General features: G+C 33.1%; 1 protein-coding gene, 1 long non-coding RNA gene and 1 pseudogene across 2 annotated transcripts; all 3 read left to right on the forward strand.

The window, feature by feature from the left end:
* The first annotated feature begins 9,862 nt into the window (after positions 1-9,862).
* On the forward strand, positions 9,863-10,272 carry LOC130589414 (uncharacterized). The gene is made up of 2 exons (XR_008969201.1): positions 9,863-9,988; positions 10,071-10,272. It is a non-coding gene; the product is annotated as an uncharacterized LOC130589414 (long non-coding RNA).
* Positions 10,273-10,526: 254 nt separating this feature from the next.
* LOC130589386 (xanthine dehydrogenase 2-like) lies at positions 10,527-11,898 on the forward strand (annotated as a pseudogene).
* A 445-nt stretch (positions 11,899-12,343) lies between these two features.
* Positions 12,344-16,247, forward strand: LOC125497092 (uncharacterized). The gene is made up of 8 exons (XM_057394167.1): positions 12,344-12,823; positions 12,917-12,971; positions 13,423-13,502; positions 15,003-15,233; positions 15,330-15,425; positions 15,532-15,618; positions 15,702-15,787; positions 16,181-16,247. The coding sequence occupies exons 1-8, from the start codon at positions 12,344-12,346 to the stop codon at positions 16,245-16,247; spliced, it is 1,182 nt and encodes a 393-aa protein (XP_057250150.1).
* The last annotated feature ends 4,944 nt before the right edge of the window (positions 16,248-21,191 follow it).

A 21,191-nucleotide genomic window follows, 5' to 3' on the forward strand; every position in this document is an offset into this window, starting at 1 on the left:
AGGATAGCCGGTTATCTCTTTTTTTTAAAAGTCATTCGATTGTTGTTAGTTGTTACAATATTAATAGTGGAACTGACCCGTTTTAAATAATCTTATTCTTTTAAATTCGTTAGGTATTTTACTTGAGAAACGGGGCCCTAACAAATTATTGTACCCAAAATATATAGCAAAACTAAGATATAGAGATCCTTTTTTAACGTCGACACAGGGCCTCTATAGTGTTCGGACCGGGCCTATAGAACTCCTCTCCATGTGAATTGATCCGTATTTTCCAGTTTAACAGACACCGTGCACTTGCAATATATATATTTTAAAACCCATCATTTAGTTTGACCGTAGATTAGTTGATTTAATTCTCTCGGAATCAAGTGAATCCGAAACCGCATACCTAGATTTTAGTTTATTGATTTTCGATGTTTTAGTTTGTCAATTGTTAGCTTTTTAATTAGATTGTAATGTAGTCAATTTGAATCATTTTCCAAAACCCAAAAAAATACACCCTTAACTAATTAAATAGCTCAAATATTGGCCAACCTTGTTCCCATGCTCGATAACCCCCTACCGCGCTACAACCGGGGTTTTATATGGTTGAGGAGCCTCAAAATTCCTTCATCAAATTGGCGTCGTTGCCGGGGAGCAACACTTGATTAGCTTGAATCTTTTTATTAGATAATATTATATGTAAAGTATAGTAGAATGGGTAGAATGGTATTTTACTAAGTCATAGGTCTGTATTGTAAACACTATATATATTGAATGTCAGGGTTAACCTACATCAGGTTAACACAATTATTTCCACACTTGTACATGATTAGAGCCAGAGATTTTCGGGAAAAAAAATACCATTTTAACCTACATCAAGTTACACAATTATTTCCCACACTTGTACAGGGATCGTTCACTCAATCACCCCTGGTCTTGTCTATAGTTGTATAAATCATTGAAATGTGCTTGTTTAATGTGCTTGTTTAGAAACTAATGTGGCTATGCACCAATGCACCTACAAGTTTAAATCTTGTACATGCCGTTTTTTTGTCTGTGTAGATGAATTTGTTCTGTTTTTTGGTATATGCGTTTGGCGACAAATGTTAGGCATGCTGTTTTGCCTGTGACTAAGATTATAAACGCTTTTTGGCCAATGATAAAATTCTATCACACAATATAGTTATCATTTTTCTTTATGCTCTTTAATTTGTTATCTTTTTTAAAATATATCCAAACCTTTACAATAATACTTCTATTTCTTAAGGTTTTTTTAGTTTTCAATGCAATAATCTTTTGATAAGAAATAGATTCACCATAATTTAGTATATATTTAGATAATAGGTCTTATTTTGATGTATATATATTTCAAGCTCAATAATTATAATTTCACACTTAAGCTGATTAATGAGATCCTCTTGATATACTTCTTTATAAGCTAGTTTGATTAGCTTTATTTGACAAGCATTTGATGACCCAACAATGAAATTATTGCATTTTCATTAGTACCTAATCCTAATTAAAGCACGAGGAAAAATAAAAAGATGGTTTAATGCTTTGCAAATTATATCTTACGTGAACGTACCTAAATTTAAGAAAGGTATGACGATACATATATTACAAGCGCATCACACGTCATATGTGTGTCTCAAACTCTCAACTCAAGTTATGTAGATCAGCGAGCAGGGGGGCTGCGTGGATGGAGGGGGGCTGGGCTGTGAGAACAACGAGCAGGGGGGCTGCGTGGCAGCCGTGATCTGCGCCGGCAGAGGCAACGACGAGGCGGAGGTCGACGCCGACGGCAGCTGCGTGGATGCAGTGTTTGAAGCGGAAGCATGGGTGTAATACCATGTACAAATGTGGAGAATAAATGTGTTAACCTAATATGGTTAACCTGACATTCAATATAGATAAGGTTTACAATACATGCCTATGACTAGTAAAAGACTATTCTATCCTTTTACATACAATGTTATCTAATACCAAGCCAACAATACAATTTGGTAAATTCTTATAGACCGGAGAAGAATATCAAGACTACACCATAATGCTCTAGAATAAGACAAAGACTGGTGGACATCACAAAGAGATTAAAACAGACTAAACATCTCACACAATTAATTCCCGAGTACTTGTACATCATCAAATATTTATACTTCTCAATACACAATAGAAGGTTATTTTTGAGGAGCATGTTATGCATTGAGTATAGGGAATAGGTAATATAGGTAGTACATTTTTTAAGTTATAAAAGTATCGTAAACTCGTATGCGATAAAAAAAACTTAAGATGCACTAAAGAATAATCATATGTTGGTATTTTAATTTACAACTATAGTGTGTCTATGCTCATATGATAATAGTCACATTTAAACTCCTTCAGTCGATAATAGTCACATCTAAACTCGTTCATTCGATAATAGTCACATTTAAACTCGTTAATTCGATAATAGTGACATCCAAACCCGTTCATTCGGTAGTAGTCACTTTTAAATTAATATAGAAGAATTGTGAAAAATGAAAAAAAAACATACAAAAGGTTATTTATAAGCATTAGATAAAATATATAATACCATTGAATGTTGGTTGAATATTTTTGTATTAGTCTAGCTAAATAATCCATACATATATAACATATATAAAGTGAATATCATAGTCATGTATTTCACGACTTAACATACCTTATTTCGTTTACGGCTTATTATTGGAATAAAGTGAATAAAGTAATGTAGTAATATTTATGCGATTATTTTTATATTTATTTATTTTATCTATCTTATTATAAATGTTCAAAATAAGTAAGAACATAATATATATATATGATTGAATGATGTTCTAATATGATTCAACTAGCCTTCATATGCACGCGATGCGTGCGTTAATTTCAAATTTGTTATTATATTAGATATTCAATTCGTACTTTATTTATGATTAAACTTAAATGTGAAAAATTCAACAGTTAGATGAATTTAGATATATTAATTCGCTAATGTAAAAAAATAAAAAGGTTGTGAGTGATTGTTAACATTAATTTTTTGTGAATAAATATTGAACAGAAAGAACAAAAATAATGAGTTGGGGCCTGTTCTCCCCAGCTTATTTTCAGTTCAGTTCAGATCAGATCAGTTCAGTTCAGTTCAGCTCCATTCTTTATAACCATTTTGTTAAATATTATTATTATGTTGGTATAATTTATTTTACTAATTATTCTTATTATTATTATTTAAATATATATCATTATTATTAAGTATTATTATTATTATTATTGTTGTTGTTTCTATATATTATTTTGTTTATTATAGCTTTACTCATTATTATTACTATTATTATTAGGAGGAACATGGTTTAGGTCAAAGCACAAATAAACCCACTTTTTTTAGCTCATAAACCAATCAAATCGCGGCAAGACGGTTTATGATGTAATTTTTGCGGTCCAACCCAATCATTATTTTTATTACTAAATATTTTTATATTATTAAATTTAATTATTAAAATAGTAATATTAATTTACTTATTAGATATTATTGTTATTATATATCATCATCAAGTATTAATATATTAATACAAATAATATAAAATAATAATTATTAATTATCCTTATTCATTATTACTATTATTATTATTATTCATTATTATTATTCATTATTATTACTTATCATTATAATTATTATTATTCATTATTATTACTTATCATTATAATTATTATTTAATATTCATATTATTATTGTTTAAAATATTATTTATATATATACATTCAGTTTATTTCAATTTAATTTAATTCAATTCAATTCAGTTCAGTTCAGTTCAGTTCAGTTCAGTTCAGTTCAGCTCTGATAAGTTCAGTTCAGGTCAGATCAGTTCATTTCAATTCAGTTCAGCTGTTTTATGCCGAAGAGAACAGGCCCTTGGTTTAACTGAATTAAAGAGTATCAAAGGTAGTGAATGTTCAGACTTTTCATGTGCACGTTATGTATGCCATTTTTTTTTATAAGGTACTAGCTTTTTGTGCACGCGATGCGTGCGATGATATTTTTAGGCCTAATACTAAGTAGTAAACAAACTGAAAATGCAAGTTAGTATTTAAGTTCACCTCCATTTTGTGAATAAGATTCTTTCATATTCTTTTTATGTTGTTATTCATTTTTGTAATTTTCAATAGTTTTTTGTTTCTCAAATCTTATATGCGCATGTTCTTTTATAATCAGTATGATGTTCTTTACTAAATATCGTTTTTTTTTGTTTTATTCATTTTTATAATTTATAATAGTTTTTGATATGGATTTCAGTAATTTTTCTATGATCCCAAAATTGTAACCGAAAAGTATCAGACAATTTCAGTTATTTTATCTTGTCTAACTTCTAAATTATGATTTCACAAATTGATATTTAAAAATTTTCATCATTTTAATTTTTCTCCTTTTCTAAATGTTCACACTTTGAGTTTCAATTATATTTCAAATGAAATTTTAAGTTTTTCATACACAATATGATTTCGCATGAAATGGTCATTTTTTATTTTTCTCCTTTTCTAAATTTTAACACTTTGAGTTTCAATTATAGGTGAAATGAAATTTAAACTTTTTCATACACAATCTGATTTCGCAAATTAATGTAAATTTTTTTTTTCTGAAAATGGATTTTTGCAAAAGTTGTTCGCAAAAAGGTTTGATATTGTTTTGTTTTTCAAAATTTATTTCTGAACATGGATATTTTGCAAAAGTTTTGGGCAAAAATTTATATTGGAATTTTAAAAAAAGAGCTAAATTTGTAACCTTTTCATCAGTGTCATAAATTAATCAAATTTCATACACATCTTGTTTTCAGATTTTATATGTATATGAATCAAATTTAAGTCTAATTATATAAAAACCCTTTTCAACTAATCCCTATATATTATCTTCATTCCTTTTGTAATTTAGAAAGGGAAGGGGGGCAAAATAGTCAGTTCAAAAGAAGACACCGTTGCTCCCCCCTTCCCTTATGTAATAGAGATATGTTGTACTTTAATTTTTGAATGATATTTTAAATAAACCTTTTTACCTGATAATTAATCGCTATAATATAATAGAAAGAGATAGGTCCAAATATATGTAAGAGTTTCATTATGTATAGGAAACACTATGAAAAAGTAAATAATTTTTTTTCCTCGTCTAACTTCTAAATTATAATTTCAGTACAAATAAACCTCAGTTTTTTTTCCTTGTCTAACTTCTAAATTTTGTTTGCACAATTGATATTTAAAAATTTCCATCATTTCAAATTTGGTCCTTTTCTAAATTTTAACACTTTTAGCTTCAATTATATTTGAAATGAAATTTTGATTTTTTCATACACAATTTGATATTAGAATTTTTTTTTTAGAAAAACAAAAATCGTTACTTTTTGCAAATTAATTTAGTTTTTTGTTCTGAAAATGGATTTTTGCAAAAAATTGTTTGCAAAAAGTTTGATATAGTTTTCTTTTTCAAAATTTATTTTTGAACATGGATTTTTTGCAAAAGTTTTGGGCAAAAATTTAAATATTGGCATTTTTTTTTTGAAATAACTAAATTTGTTTTATATGGAAATGAATTAAATTTAAGTCTGATTGTATAAAAGCCCTTTTGAACTCATTGTTGTCATCTCCATTTTTTTAACTACATAACAGTCAACTAATTTTCTATTGTTTATTTTAACTAATGTGAAATAATTTGGAAGTTCGCAAATTATGCCGATGGATGAATGTGTGATATCACCGTCAAAATCTTATGTTTTTCTCAAATTTGTGTTTATAGGTAACTTTTGTGAGTTATTGTGAATGATTCTTGAGAACAATGATTTGTATGTAAATTTTTGCAGTAAATGTTTTTTTATGTATTGATGTTCTAGATTATTAGTTTTACTTTGTATGTTAATTTAAAGTTTTAATAAATTTTTTATTTGATTATTTGAAAGATTTGCAACATGATTTTCTTAATTGTATGAGTGATTTGTAAAGTTTCTTCTTTTAAGTGATTTGTGAGTGATTTGTGAGTGATTTGTGAGTGAGTGTTGTAAATTAATTTTCGGTAGGTTTTTTTGAGTCTCGATTTTAATTTTGAGATTCCTTTTGTAATTTAGAAAGGGAAGGGGGGCAAAATAGTCAGTTCAAAAGAGGACGCCATAGCTCCCCCCTTCCCTTATATAATAGAGATAAATATTTTTTTTATAAGGTATAAATATTTTGTCCATTTAATTTTTTATTGAAGTATTTGATGCATATACCATTTTAAACTTGTTTTAAATGGCAAGTTGGAATGAGAATTTTTAAATGATTTGCTTTTGTAATTTTTTTCATTCCATTAATTAGATCATTAATGGTATTTTAGTCACTTCAAAAGAGGACACCACACCTCCTCCCTTGGCTTATATAATAGAGATTAATGATGGATACAATTTCACCCCATTCTGATATGAGTTATGATAGGAAATTGTATGGTTGTTACGGATATGCATTAGTTACCTTTACAACGACATGAAACACTTCCTATCAACTAATTGTTACGTATTAGAAACTAATTGTTACTTGTTAGCAACTAATTGTTACTTATTACCAAGGATGTCTTGGCCTAGTGGTTAAGATTGAGGTACGTTCGAATCTCTCCTCCCATTCTTTGTAATTTGTACTGCCTTCGTGGCTCATATGGATCAAAAAATAAAATTGTTACTTATTAGCTACTGATTGTTACGTATTAGCAGCTAATTATTACTTGTTAGCTACTAATTGTTACTTGTTAGCTACTAAATGTTACTTATTAGCTACTAATTGTTACGCATTAGCAGCTAATTATTACTTGTTAGCTACTAATTGTTATGTATTAGCAACTAACCTTTACTACTTGTTAGCTACTAATTCTTACTTATTAGCTACAAATTGTTACTTATTAGTAAATAATTGTTAATTCTTATTTTCATATGAGTTTAATATGAGTGATATGAGTTAAAATACTTAAGGTGTTACTTATTAGTTACCTTAAATCACAATATTATCATATCACAAGTTGATGGAATCATATCAAAAAGTGGTTGAATTTTGTCACAGATTGAGTGAATCATATCTTATATTTAGTGAATCATATTACAAATTGAGGGATTCTATTTTTTAAAAAAATATTTAGTGAACTACAAGTTTACTAAATGTATCATATCAATATCAAGTTCAGCTCAGTTCTGTTAATTTCAGTTTAGTTTACTTTTTTTTTTGAAAGCAGTTTAGTTTACTTTTTTTTGAAAGCAGTTTAGTTTACTTTAGTTTAATTTAGTTCAGTTTCAATTTCTCTCAATCCAAAAAACGGAATATATATATCTAAATATTACGAACTTACTTTTTTTTGACAAGAAACTAAACTAAAACATAGTGAATTACTATGATTATTATGAATTATTTAACAATTACAAAGAAATAACAAAAAAAAGAAAGAAAGAAAAGAAGGCAAATTTCCTTAAGTTTCCACGGAACCCAACACCACACCGCTAGGGGTGAAAGTTATTCGGATAAAATCCAAAATCCAATCCGAATTAGTAATTCGGATCGGATTCGAACTATGTTCGGATTAGATTCAGATTGAGATTTTTTGAAAAAATGAATTTTCGGATCGGATTGGATTGAGGGTAATTGGATCCAAAAATCCAATATAACCGAATAGTAATACGCTTGTATTATGTATCTGGATTGGGCTTAAGTGCTTAACTGATTTTTTATTATAAAAAAAATACTCCGTAGCCCAATACACATAGCACTTCAATCCTTCCCCTAAAACTAACTGCACTTAATTTCTCATTTCCTAGATCTACTAGGCTGTTGTTGTGCTTAATTTATTTATCGAAAACTAGAGTTTTAAAAAAATCGGATTTTCGGATCGGATCCAATCTAGGGTATGAAATTTCGGATTGGATTGGATCGGATTCAAACCCTAATTGGTTTGGATTCGGATCGAAAAATTGAAATCCAAATTTTATTCGGATCGGATTGAATTAGGCCCTAATCCAAACCGTACACCGAACTTTCACCCCTAAGTACACCAGCGCCCATCATCTTCTTCTCTCCTTTCTTCTACAATAAGCTTGGAGCCATTGTTGCCCATAACCTAAACTTTATAAACCTATCAGCTTCCCTCACTCATAAGTCATAGTCTTCGGCTTCCCTCAATCCTAGAATTTTCGAGTTTACAAGGAAATTCCATCTTCTCTCTGCAAATTACAGATCACAGATTACAAATTATTACAGATTAGAGATTATAGATTACGGGTTCATTCATATTCATCCACTCAAATTTACCTTTCGAAGAAAGAAATTGAAGAATTTCCTGGACAATTCCATTAAATCCAAGGTTTATTTAAGCTAATTACACAGTTATGCTTTAATATTTTAATATTTTCTGTAACTATTTGGATACGAATTCAACAAAATCCATACTTTAGGCTGTTTATATGGTTGAAGTAATAAAGCTGAGGTTTTAGATTGATTTCTTAGGGTAAAATTCAATAAAGTTTGCAACTTTTAATCTATTTAGCAAATTGTGTGTTTCTTTGCTTGTAGATATTTATTACTTGAGTAATTATCTACATTAATTTGCCGAATTGTGGAAGCTTGTTTAGTTCTGTTTTGCAATCATAAGTTTTCACATATGGATTGTCTGAATAAACAAGAAAGATGGATGTCAAATGTAAGGCTATTAGTCGTAGTAAATTGCCTGAGCTACCAGATGAAATTTGGATTCAGATTATGTTGAAACTGCCTATTAAGTCTCTTCATATATGCAAATGTGTATCCAAGACATGGCACTCGCATGTCTTGCACATTTTCGACACCCAGAAGGGATTAGAGCTTCCTCCTTGTGGCATTTTATTCGAAATTTTGCGTACTCCTGGTGATTTTGGTTATGATAATGAGAATGATGTAAAGCGAGAGTTCGATTTGGGTTATTTATCCCTTGGTGACTACAAGATTACAAAGTGGTCAAATGATGATCAAACCGAAAGTGCTACCCTAGAGATGACTGACCATCAAAATACCCATGGAGATTATCATAATGGTAATGCTAGTGGATTGTTGCTGGGTAACTTAACTATAAAATTTGGCGGCTGGATCTCAAATGCCAAAAAATACAGGTTATGGAACATGCACCGTGGCTTGATGCTTAGCATCGTCGATTCTCATACTTATCATGTATACAATCCTGCCACCAATGAAGTTTTTGTCCTACCTAAGTCTCCTTCTCAACTTTCCAGATATCAACCCACTGAGCTAGCAACCATCATTAATTTTTCAGATTGTCTCTTTTCTACTGAATGTAATTTCAGTGTCATTAGTTTTTCCAAGGACACAAGAACAGAGAAAAGCATGGTATTGGTTGAGATTTATTCTTCTAACAAGCATCAATGGTCTGCGTCAGAGTTCCCTTGAAAAGGAAGTCTATTTAGAAAGATGGAATGTGTCTGGTGCTGTGTTTCTGGATAGCACCTTATATTTCATGACGAACAAGAGACATGTTGTGGCAGTTCAATTCCATTCGAGGGACGAAGTAAGCCTTTACTCTATACGCCTGCCTTCTTGTATCAAAAGGGGCTTTGTTGAATCACAATTGGATGTCTCTCAAGGATGTCTTTATCTTTCCAACCGTAAGTTTCCGAACCTATGGATTTGGAAACACGATGGAAGATCAACAGATTCTGATCCTTGGATCCCGCAGCTTATATTCAAGAAATCGGGTACTTCTGTATGCCAACCACTTGTTGAGAAATTTTTTCGTCAAGTTGCGAGAGAACATATTTCTCCATATCATAATCATCTCCATCCTGAGGAACCGGTTGTTTTCATTGACGTGGAATCATCCATCTTTGCATTCCATCTTTTAATGGTACTGTTAGAAAGATTGCTGAGCGTTCTAAGGAAGATATTCTTTTGTGGGGTACTGCCTTCATATATTCTCCATGCTTTGCCTCATTGAAGCGTCTAAAGCCAACAAATCCAGATCGTTGTGATCAATGTACATTGCTAACTCTGGTATAATTATATCTTGTGTTAGTGATGACTTTATATTTTTTACGCGGGATCCTTGCCTTGTGCAGCTAGTTGACCGAGGATCTTGTCTGATACTTCTGAAGAGGACAACAAAAGCAACTGAAGAAGACTGATGCATGTAACTAGTATTCCTGATATAGCATTCTAGACTTGCTGGTCCAAACTATTTTGAAGGCGCACCTTCATTTTTATGAAGACATTGAATTATCATCTAATTATACTATATTTGTTTGAACTTTTTTGATACTATGCATTTTTATTATCCAAGACCCGTTGAGATTGGTCTCTGTTAATGTAATATGGTGAATATGTGATTTTTTTTCCTTCACAATTGATTGGCCTGAAGATGCTTTCCTTGGACCAACAGTCTTAGTTCTTAATGTCTAATCATAGGCATTCCCTGAAGAGTTTGAAACTTGAAAAGATGCTCATCCTTGTTCTTGAATGTTGCCTAGTATCTGTTTCTTCTTTGGTTGCTTATACTCTTTTGCGCTGTTCAACCATCTTTCCTTCTCTTGTTTCTTGGATTAGTTTTTACCCATTTAGTTCTCGTGATAGGTTCATGGTTTACATCAATTTTATTGTTTGGTTACTATTCTTTATTGACTACCTAATTATCATGCTACCCAATTTTTTTTTGACGTATCCTGTCTAACAAAGACATTCTACTAGATATTTGGACTGCTTCACAAACTATTGGTATGAATTAAGATGCCAAACCTACGCACAAATTAAAGATGCTTGGGATTTTAGGAAGGCAGAGCTGACTGGCTTGCCCTTTGAGATAATGCTGATAAAATGAGTGAGTTATTTTTGGGATTTGTGCAAATAAAAAACTGTCAGTTAGGTTATATAACCTTTGCTACCATGCTACAAGAAAAAAATGCCAAGGGGATGGCTGAAGCTGCAGAAAAAACGAGGCAAAGATGCTGTCCATGCAAAACTGCTGAGGTCTGTCCTTACTTTTATGTTTTAGTTATTTTGGGTCATGTCATACATTGTATGATATACCTTCTGACATAAGTTTTATGAACTCAGATTCCCTGTGATTTAAACTCAACCTCAGCTGCTCGGGTGTTATTGTACGTTTCTCTTCTTTCTGCTATTAATTAACTTATTTTATCTTTGAAGGAATTGTTAGCAAGCTCACATGGCTCACAGTGTGGATTTTGTACTCCTGGATTTGTCATGTCCATGTATGCTTTACTAAGGTCTAGTCAAACTCCTCCAACTAAGCAGCAAATTGAAGAAAGTCTGGCAGGGAACTTGTGTCGCTGCACAGGTTATAGGCCAATTATCGATGCCTTTGAGTTTTTGCTGAAACTGATGACATGAATTACACATTTGGTAACTCGGCAAGCCAACGAGTTTATTTGTCCTTCAACTGGTAAACCCTGCTCATGTGGACAAAAGTCTGATGGGAACACTGGCGATATGAAGGAAAGCGGGGCTTGCAGTGAAAGGTACAAACATCTTTCTTACAGTGATGTTGATGGTAGCAAATACAATGACCGAGAGCTTATTTTTCCTCCTGAACTATTGCTAAGGAGATCTTTTTTGAGTTTGAGTGGATTTAATGGACTTAAGTGGTACAGACCTTTGTCACTTCAACTTGTTTGAGTTAAAATCCAAATATCCAGATGCAAGGTTGGTGATTGGTAACACTGAGGTTGGAATTGAAATGAGGTTGAAGAGAATGCAGTATAAATCACAGGGATTTACGGGAGGTATTCTGCCCCTTGAATCAAATATCATATTTACTCTGATGTCAACTTAAAACTTAAATCTTAAATCTTAAATCTGGCTATCTATGCCATCAGAATCTTTATAAAATTTATGATTTGGAAAAATTGCTTAATGTCTTGAATCTTGATACTTGAAGTGTTTGAGTTTATATGAAGGTGTATTAAGCATTTTTAAAACATGCTTGTGAGTTCTGATGGTCTTCAATGACCTCCCCTGGCTCCCGACTCACTGAAAAGAGTATATTTTTGTTTGTTATTAATTGTGTTGTTGAATTCGTCAGAAACTAATGAATTACAAGGTGAAGAAATAAAGCACTCCCAGAGAAGAACAAAAGAAGGCGGTTCAAGACACCATCCCAACTGCAGGCTTTGGAGGACTTTTATAATGGTAGAAGTTCTTTTTGTCTTTTGACCTTCCGTAAATTAAATATTTGTACGTCATCTTGTTGTGAGGAGTTGATCTCTTTTCTTGTTCTTTTTGTCTTCTATAATTATGCAGAACACAAGTACCCAACTGAATCCATGAAGGCGGAGCTCGCTGATCATTTAGGTTTGACTGAGAAGCAGATTTCTGGATGTTTTGCCACCGCAGATTGAAGGATAAGAGAATCGTAAATGGTGAGTTAAACCCACCTGGTAGACAGGATCTTTCAAGTGGTGTTATACAAGATCGTGGTAGTGGACTAAGGCAGGATTCGTGCAGTAGCACCAAACAAGGTGATTATAGGCTTTCTGATGTGAGGGAGGTTGAGAGTCGGAGATTTGGTCATAACGATCTTCCTGCTGCTGAGATAAAATATGAGCGAAGGATGCTTGATGATGGAACTGAGATGGATGATACATCTTCAGAAAGTAATTCAGCTTTGCCAGGGAGCTTTTACCCTCATAATAGGAGTCCTTTGAATGTCGAAACAACTGAATACGGCGCACCAAATGGATTAATTGCTCCAAACAAGAGGCGTGTGGGGCCCTCAGGATACTTGAAATTAAGGTCAACAGAAAATGCTGCTGTAACTGCAGTCAAGAGACAATTAGGAAGCATTATCGGGAGGATGGTCCATCACTTGGATTGAGTTTGATCCACTTCCTCCAGGTGCTTTTGAATCACCAAGCAAGATTGCTAATACTGGTATGTGCTTGGGATTGAGTTTGATCCACTTCCTCCAGGTGCTTTTGAATCACCAAGCAAGATTGCTAATACTGGTATGTGCAGTCTCTCTTTATACAGTACTCTACTGTGGCTTTTAGCAAACTTGCAATGCAAGGTGATGTAGAATATTGGTCTTGTTGGCATTCACAAGTCACAGCATAAGCGTGTAATATTTCCAATTTGAGCTCCTGTTGAACTTGAAGGGATTTCTTCCTGATGATTATGTACTTAATTCTGGGAAGTGATAAAAGAGAGAGCTGTTCATATTAATGTGTTGTACGTTTGATGGAATTCATTGGCTCTTGGTCCAAACTTTTACTCCTTTTTCTATGGAAGATCTGATTCATATTCGTTGGATAAATTTTCTCAGTGTTGTATATTGCTTTGTTTAGTTGTTAAAGATGTGCTTTGTTCTCATTTGTGGTTTTTGCATATATCCTGCTGAGTAATCACCTTACAAGTCATTTCATTTGTAAAGCGCTGTCTCTTTGCTTGGTTGGACAGATGCTTATGGACTTGCAGAACCCATTGCCTTCTTGCTCTTTGACATTGGGTCATTAATAAGCGACCTGGCCTTAACGGCAGTAAGTGTATCTTTGAATTGCCTATTGTTTTCTCCTCTTCTTATATGTTGTATATTTTTTTTCATATCATATTTATGATTAGTTTCTGCGCTCATGTAGTCTAAGTTCCTAGACCTTTCCCAGAATTTTCATTTCTCCCTTTCCACCACCTGGGGTACACATGATTATAAAGCTTTCGCATGGGACTATGGGAGTTCGATAGTTAAAAATTAACTTTTTTTTTTACATGAAATCCCTTTTTTCTGGAGGGGCAAGTATGTTCACTGCAAACCAGTTATAAGAATAAGAGTGATATACTTGGTTATGATATACTTGGTTACGATATACTTGGTTATGATTCCTTTTTAAGAAACCAGTTTCTTGGGTTCTTATCAACTGGTGGTTGCTGTTTGTAATCTTAGCTTCTTAGATAGAACTGGTTGGGAGGTTCCAGTTCATAAATTATTCTATATCAACAGCAGGTCATCTGAAATTTCTGATGAGGGATAAAACTCTGTAGTTTTGTGAGGTATTAGGGTAAAATATAGAACTGGAATGAAGTATCTTGGTTACATGCTCAGATGCTCTCAACATAATATTACTTCCACATTACAATTCTCTTTTGAGGGGGTATAATGCATTTTTATCTGTTCTCTTTTCTTTCTTCTGTTCAATGATCCTGGTATGCAGCTAAATAGCTGAAAGTGAAGCTTTTCCTGGATTAATAATAGGAAAGGGGAATAAAAATATATTTATTGCTTCTTTCTAGTTAAGTATCTTTTACAAGTTATATACCGAATTACTATGTTTCAAGAAAAAGGTACTAGTGAATATTTTTTTATCTAATGACATTGAGTTTCCACAAGATACCTGTAACAATACCTTAAAATGCTTAATCTCCTCCTTGCTCCATGCGTGTCTGTGGGCAGGCACTGTAGAATATGTATGCACTAGCCTTTATATGCACGCGATGCGTGCGTTAATTTCAAATTTGTTATTCTATTAGATACTCCATTTATACTTTATTTATGATTAAACTTAAATGTGAAAAATTCAACAGTTAGATGAATTTAGATATTTAATTCGCTAATGTAAGAAAATAAAAAGGTCGTGAGTGATTGTTAACATTAATTTTTTGTGAATGAATATTGAACAGAAAGAACAAAATAATGAGTTGGTTTAACTGAATTAAAGAGTATCAAAGGTAGTGAATGTTCAGACTTTTCATGTGCACGTTACGTATGCCATCTTTTTTTTAAGGTATAAATATTGTGTCCATTTAATTTTTGATTAAAGTATTTGATGCATATACCATTTTAAACTTGTTTTAAATGGCAAGTTGGAATGAGAATATTTAAATGATTTGCTTTTGTAATTTTTTTCATTCCATTAATTAGATCATTAAGGGTATTTTGGTCACTTCAAAAGAGGACACCACACCTCCTCCCTTGGCTTATATAATAGAGATATTGAAATATATTACTTCCTGAATTTGCAAACTGATAGGTATATTGTTTGTAGATACGAAATCAGGACAAGTATGTTGCTCCTACAGACTACAGATCCTTGCATAAGTCTGACCCCGACAGTTTTGCTTACCGCCAACCTAAACAAAAATCACCTTTCCCTAATAACGGTCGTGCTTTCCCAGTCCAGAAGTCTTCTTTTTGTGCGGATTCTTACCCTGCTAGAGAAAATCCAGATTATGATGGTAGTGTGAACCACATATCCAGCGCAAGCATGAAACCCCAGGCACGGGATCAGATTCCTATGGAGAAAATTTACCAATGAACCGGAAGAGCCTTGGTGGCATAATTCTGATAAGGGGAATTCCGTGGCTGTTCGCAGAAGAAGCGAATCGATTCCAGATCTGCTGCTGTACCAGTTAGGCACAAGGACCCCATGGTTAAAGAGGATAGAGTACCACCTAGCAGGATGAAGAAGGTGTGATCATAACCACACATCTTTCTCATTAAACTATTGTTAGCATATGTAATTTGTGAGCTGGATGATCTTAAGATTGAATATTTTAAGGAATGACAATTGGCAGGATGAAGAACTTTATGCAGACAGAAGGTCGATAGGTGAACCCCATGATTCAATCAAATTGAAGATGCGTCCGACAAATGAGCTTAGAGTGAGTTTTTGTCACCAATATATATTTTTGTTAATTTGTTTATATCTGCATATGATTATTAAGTTCTCCATATGCATCTGAAGGCTGGCAAGATGGAAGAGAGGATTTTTGGCAGGAAGATTTTAGCATCAGATCTCAAGAGCCGCCACAGTGTCAAGACAGATAAAGGGTGAGGCAAAAATAGCTTCTTTATCTAATCATAACATTGCTTTATTTTGTTGTTCATATAATATTATACTTCTTCCGCTCCAAAATTATTGCACACTTACCCTTGGCCAAATATGTAGAGGAGGTGGAAGTGGGGTGTTGTATGAATATAGTTAGGTGTGTAATGATCCCATGTGTGGTTATATATTTTTTTTGACTGTGTACGAAAGTGTCGTATTAATTAAAGAACTACTAAAAAATTGTGTTGCAATAATTTTGGAGCACAGGATGTATGTACTTAATTGAGCTTATATATACTCTTTGCAGCAAATCAGCAACCTACTTGGAACATCTTTCTTTTCTTGTTCAACTAATTCTTCCTGCTTCTCCAATAACTGGGTTTTGTTCCTTGCAGATCAACAGAATTGCCATCGAGTTTTAGTGAGGACGAAACTGCAGAAACAAGCTCCTCCATGGACTGAAGATCTTTAATGTCAAACATGGTAGAATTCTGGCAAAGGCCTCGTATTTCAGATCCGGATGAAAGAGGTCGCAACCGCAGGAAGTACATTGATGGGTTGTACATTTGGCTATTATGGAAATCGATATCAGTTTTGCGTCTGCGTCAAAGTTCATTGCATGTCACTCTGTCTCTCACCCTGTAGCGGCTTTTAGAGCAGATTAGTTCTTTTATCGGCAAGTTTGATTGATCAGTTTTGTCGTTGGGGATCGTTCACTCAATCACCCCTGGCCTTGTCTATAGTTGTATAAATCATTGAAATGTGCTTGTTTAGAAACTAATGTGGCTATGCACCAATGCACCTACAAGTTTAAATCTTGTACATGCCGTTTTGTTGTCTGTGTGGATGAATTTGTTCTGTTTTTTGGTATATGCGTTTGGCGACGAATGTTAGGCATGCTGTTTTGCCTGTGGCTTAGATTATAAACGCTTTTTGGCCAATGATAAAATTCTATCGGGATATTCCATTTGGTACCATTGAATTTTTGGCTTTTTCATTTGGTACCACTGTTATTTTAAAATTCCACATGATATCACTCTAATTTAATATTAATCTTTATCATACCATTTTTTTAAGTAAAATGTTAGTTAATGGTTAAACAAGAATACAATTTTGTTTGTGTTTGCATGTTTCTATTTGCAATTGCAAAAATTTAATAAATTAAGATTTTAGGGTGTCGTTTTAATCCTTAAAGCTCTATTTTTCAGTCAAAATTTTCATAAAAATAATCATAATATTCTATGTCTTTTTATTGTCAAATATGACCTCAACTTTGACCTTAACGACGACTAAAGTAATTACTAAAACCTTAACGCAAATTAAAACATGTACATCGAAGTAAAACTCTAGCCTATTCTAACTTAAATTAACACTTTACTTAGTTGAATGCTATAATAGAGAAGAAAATCAAATTATAGTGGTACCATGTGGAATATCTGAAAAATAGTGGTACCAAATGGAAAAGCCAGAAGTATAATGGTACCAAATGGAATATCCCAATTCTATCACACAAAATAGTTATCATTTTTCTTTATCCTTTTCTTTATGCTCTTTAATTTTTTATCTTTTTCAAAATATATCCTAACCTTTACAATAATACTTCTATATTCTTAAGCTTTTTTTAGTTTTCAATGCAATAAATTTTTGATAAGAAACAGATTCACCATAATTTAGTAAATGCTTATGTTGAAAGTGTAGTATATATTTAGATAAATAGGTCTTATTTTGATGTATATTTCAAGCTCAATAATTATAATTTCACACTTAAGCTGATTAATGAGATCCTCTTGATATACTTCTTTATAAGCTAGTTTGATTAGCTTTATTTGACAAGCATTTGATGACCAACAATGAATTATTGCATTTTCATTAGTACCTAATCTAATAAAGCACGAGGAAAAATAAAAGATGGTTTAATGCTTTGCAAAATTATATCTTACGTGAACGTACCTAAATTTAAGAAAGGTATGACGATACATATATTACAAGCGCATCACACGTCATATGTGTGTCTCAAACTCTCAACTCAAGTTATGTAGATCAGCGAGCAGGGGGGCTGGGCTGTGAGAACAATGAGCAGGGGGGCTGCGTGGCAGCCGTGATCTGCGCCGGCAGAGGCAACGACGAGGCGGAGGTCGACGCCGACGGCAGCTGCGTGGATACAGTGTTTGAAGCGGAAGCATGGGTGTAATACCATGTACAAATGTGGAGAATAAATGTGTTAACCTAATATGGTTAACCTGACAATATATATAAGGTTTACAATACATGCCTATGAATAGTAAAAGACTATTCTATCCTTTTACATACAATGTTATCTAATACCAAGCCAACAATACAATTTGGTGAATTCTTATAGGCCGGAGAAGAATATCAAGACTACACCATAATGCTCTAGAATAAGACAACGAATGGTGGGCATCACAAATAGATTAAAACAGACTAAACATCTCGCACAATTAATTCCCGAGTACTTGTACATCATCAAATATTTATACTTCTCAATACACAATCGAAGGTTATTTTTGAGGAGCATGTTATGCATTGGGTATAGGGAAGGGGTAATATAGGTAGTACATTTTTTAAGTTATAAAAGTTATCGTAAACTCGTATTCGATAAAAAAAACTTAAGATGCACTAAAGAATAATCATATGTTGGTATTTTAATTTACAACTATAGTGTGTCTATGCTCATATGATAATAGTCACATTTAAACTCATTAAATTCAATCGATAATAGTGAAATTTAAACTCGTTCAGTCGATAATAGTCACATCTAAACTCGTTCAGTCGATAATAGTCACATTTAAACTCGTTAATTCGATAATAGTGACATCCAAACTCGTTCATTCGGTAGTAGTCACTTTTAAATTGATATAGAAGAATTGTGATAAATGAAAAAAAAAACATACAAAAGGTTATTTATAAGCATTAGATAAAATATATAATACCATTGAATGCTGGTTGAATATTTTTGTATTAGTCTAGCTAAATAATCCATACATATATAACATATATAAAGTGAATATCATAGTCATGTATTTCACGACTTAACATACCTTATTTCGTTTACGGCTTATTATTGGAATAAAGTAAATAAAGTAATGCAGTAATATTTATGCGATTATTTTTTATATTTATTTATTTATCTTATTATAAATGTTCAAAATAAGTAAGAACATAATATATATGATTGAATGATGTTCTAATATGATTCAATTAATGATGGATACAATTTCACCCCATTCTGATATGAGTTATGATAGGAAATTGTATGGTTGTTACGGATATGCATTAGTTACCTTTACAACGACATGAAACACTTCTTATCAACTAATTGTTACGTATTAGCAACTAATTGTTACTTGTTAGCAACTAATTGTTACTTATTACCAAGGATGTCTTGGCCTAGTGGTTAAGATTGAGGTACTGTGAACGATAGGTCACAGGTTCGAATCCCTCCTCCCATTCTTTGTCATTTGTACCGCCTTCGTGGCTCATATGGATCAAAAAATAAAATTGTTACTTATTAGCTACTAATTGTTACGTATTAGCAGCTAATTGTTACTTATTAGCAGCTAATTGTTACTTGTTAGCTACTAATTCTTACTTATTAGCTACAAATTGTTACTTATTAGTAATTAATTGTTAATTCTTATTTTCATATGAGTTTAATATGAGTGATATGAGTAATTAATTGTTATCTTTGAAGGAATTGTTAGCAAGCTCACATGGCTCACAGTGTGGATTTTGTACTCCTGGATTTGTCATGTCCATGTATGCTTTACTAAGGTCTAGTCAAACTCCTCCAATTGAGCAGCAAATTGAAGAAAGTCTGGCAGGGAACTTGTGTCGCTGCACAGGTTATAGGCCAATTATCGATGCCTTTAGAGTTTTTGCTAAAACTGATGACATGATATACACAGTTGGTAACTCGGCAAGCCAACAAGGCAACGAGTTATTTGTCCTTCAACTGGTAAACCCTGCTCATGTGGTCAAAAGTCTGATGGGTGTTGGAGATTTAGAGTATAGGTTAGTTTATTTCATGATATGTTGTTTCAAGTTACTTGGTTATGGTGGTGTAACTTGAATCAATATATGTAATACTAGCAAACTCACACAAGCAATAGCCTCGCAGCACTCAGGCATTCTCTCGCACATTTTCTCGCACAAGCCAGGCGAGGAGGCAGAGCTCGCGACTCGCGAGCGAGATCGCACCTCGCGACTTTGTGCGACTGCCAAGCAGAAGAAGCGAGGAGGCAGAATGATGGTCGCGAGTCGCGACCTGGGTCGCACCTCGCGACGGTGCCCAGTCGCGACTCGCGACGCTGCTTCGCGGCTCGCGGTGTCTACTGCGGTTTTGCGGTTTTACGTGGCTTCGAGTATAATGACGGTTTGTCATTGAATGGTTTCGGTTTTTCAGAAACTATTGAGCATTAGTATAAATATGAGTCTCTCATATGATGAAGGATATAGAAAGAAAAATACTCTCTCTCTTGCATAAGTATCAAAAGTTCATCATCTTACAAATAACTTCTTCCTTTCACTCATTTGACAAATCTCATAACGAGCGTGATATTTGTTGTTCTTCTTTGTATCTCGAAAGTGAATTCCTTACAACCCGTGCTCAGTGTAGGGTAGGAATATTGCTTTTGGGAAAGTGTCCCAACACGCCTAGAAGATTCTAAGTTCATCAAGTAATCATCTTCTTCACCCTTTACCGTTTTCTAACAATCCAAAAGCAATATTTTTTGAAGATGGCTACGGTACGTGAAATGACTTCGAATTTTCAGAAACTTGACAAGTTTGAGGGTGTGGGATTCCGTAGATGGCAAAAGAAGATGCATTTTCTTCTCACTTCTCTTTCGGTGGCATATGTTTTGAGTACTCCAAAACCCGAGTTTGTGGAAGATGAAACTTTGGAGGCCTCAAGGAGAAGGAACAAGTGGGAGAACGATGATTATATATGTCGTGGTCATATTTTAAACGGTATGTCTGACACTTTATTTGATGTTTATCAATTTTATGAATCCGCTAAAATGCTTTGGGATGACCTTGAGTCAAAATACATGGCCGAAGATGCATCTAGTAAGAAGTTCTTAGTTAGTAATTTAATAACTTTAAGATGAATGAAACAAGGCCTGTGATGGAACAATTCCATGAAATTCAAAGGATTTTAGGAAGTTTTAAACAACACAATATTAGTATGGATGAAACATTTATTGTATCTTCAATAATTGACAAATTACCACCAAGTTGGAAGGATGTTAGAAATACTCTTAAACATAGGAAAGATGATATAAATGTGGAACAATTGGGTGCTCATCTTCGGATTGAAGAGGGCATTCGGGTTCAAGATGGACAAAAGGAGGTAAATCCTAATTCTTCTACCATTAACATGGTGGA

The sequence above is a fragment of the Beta vulgaris genome, chromosome 4, assembly GCF_026745355.1.
Source record: "Beta vulgaris subsp. vulgaris cultivar EL10 chromosome 4, EL10.2, whole genome shotgun sequence".
Taxonomy (NCBI): domain Eukaryota; kingdom Viridiplantae; phylum Streptophyta; class Magnoliopsida; order Caryophyllales; family Amaranthaceae; genus Beta; species Beta vulgaris.

Excerpts from the sequence above, each read along its gene's own strand:
- LOC125497092 (XM_057394167.1), top strand. The coding sequence starts at position 12,344 with ATGTTTTGCCACCGCAGATTGAAGGATAAGAGAATCGTAAATGGTGAG. Across the intron at positions 13,503-15,002 it reads GCGACCTGGCCTTAACGGCA|ATACGAAATCAGGACAAGTA; the intron begins GTAAGTGTATCT and ends TATTGTTTGTAG. Across the intron at positions 15,788-16,180 it reads AGTGTCAAGACAGATAAAGG|ATCAACAGAATTGCCATCGA; the intron begins GTGAGGCAAAAA and ends TGTTCCTTGCAG.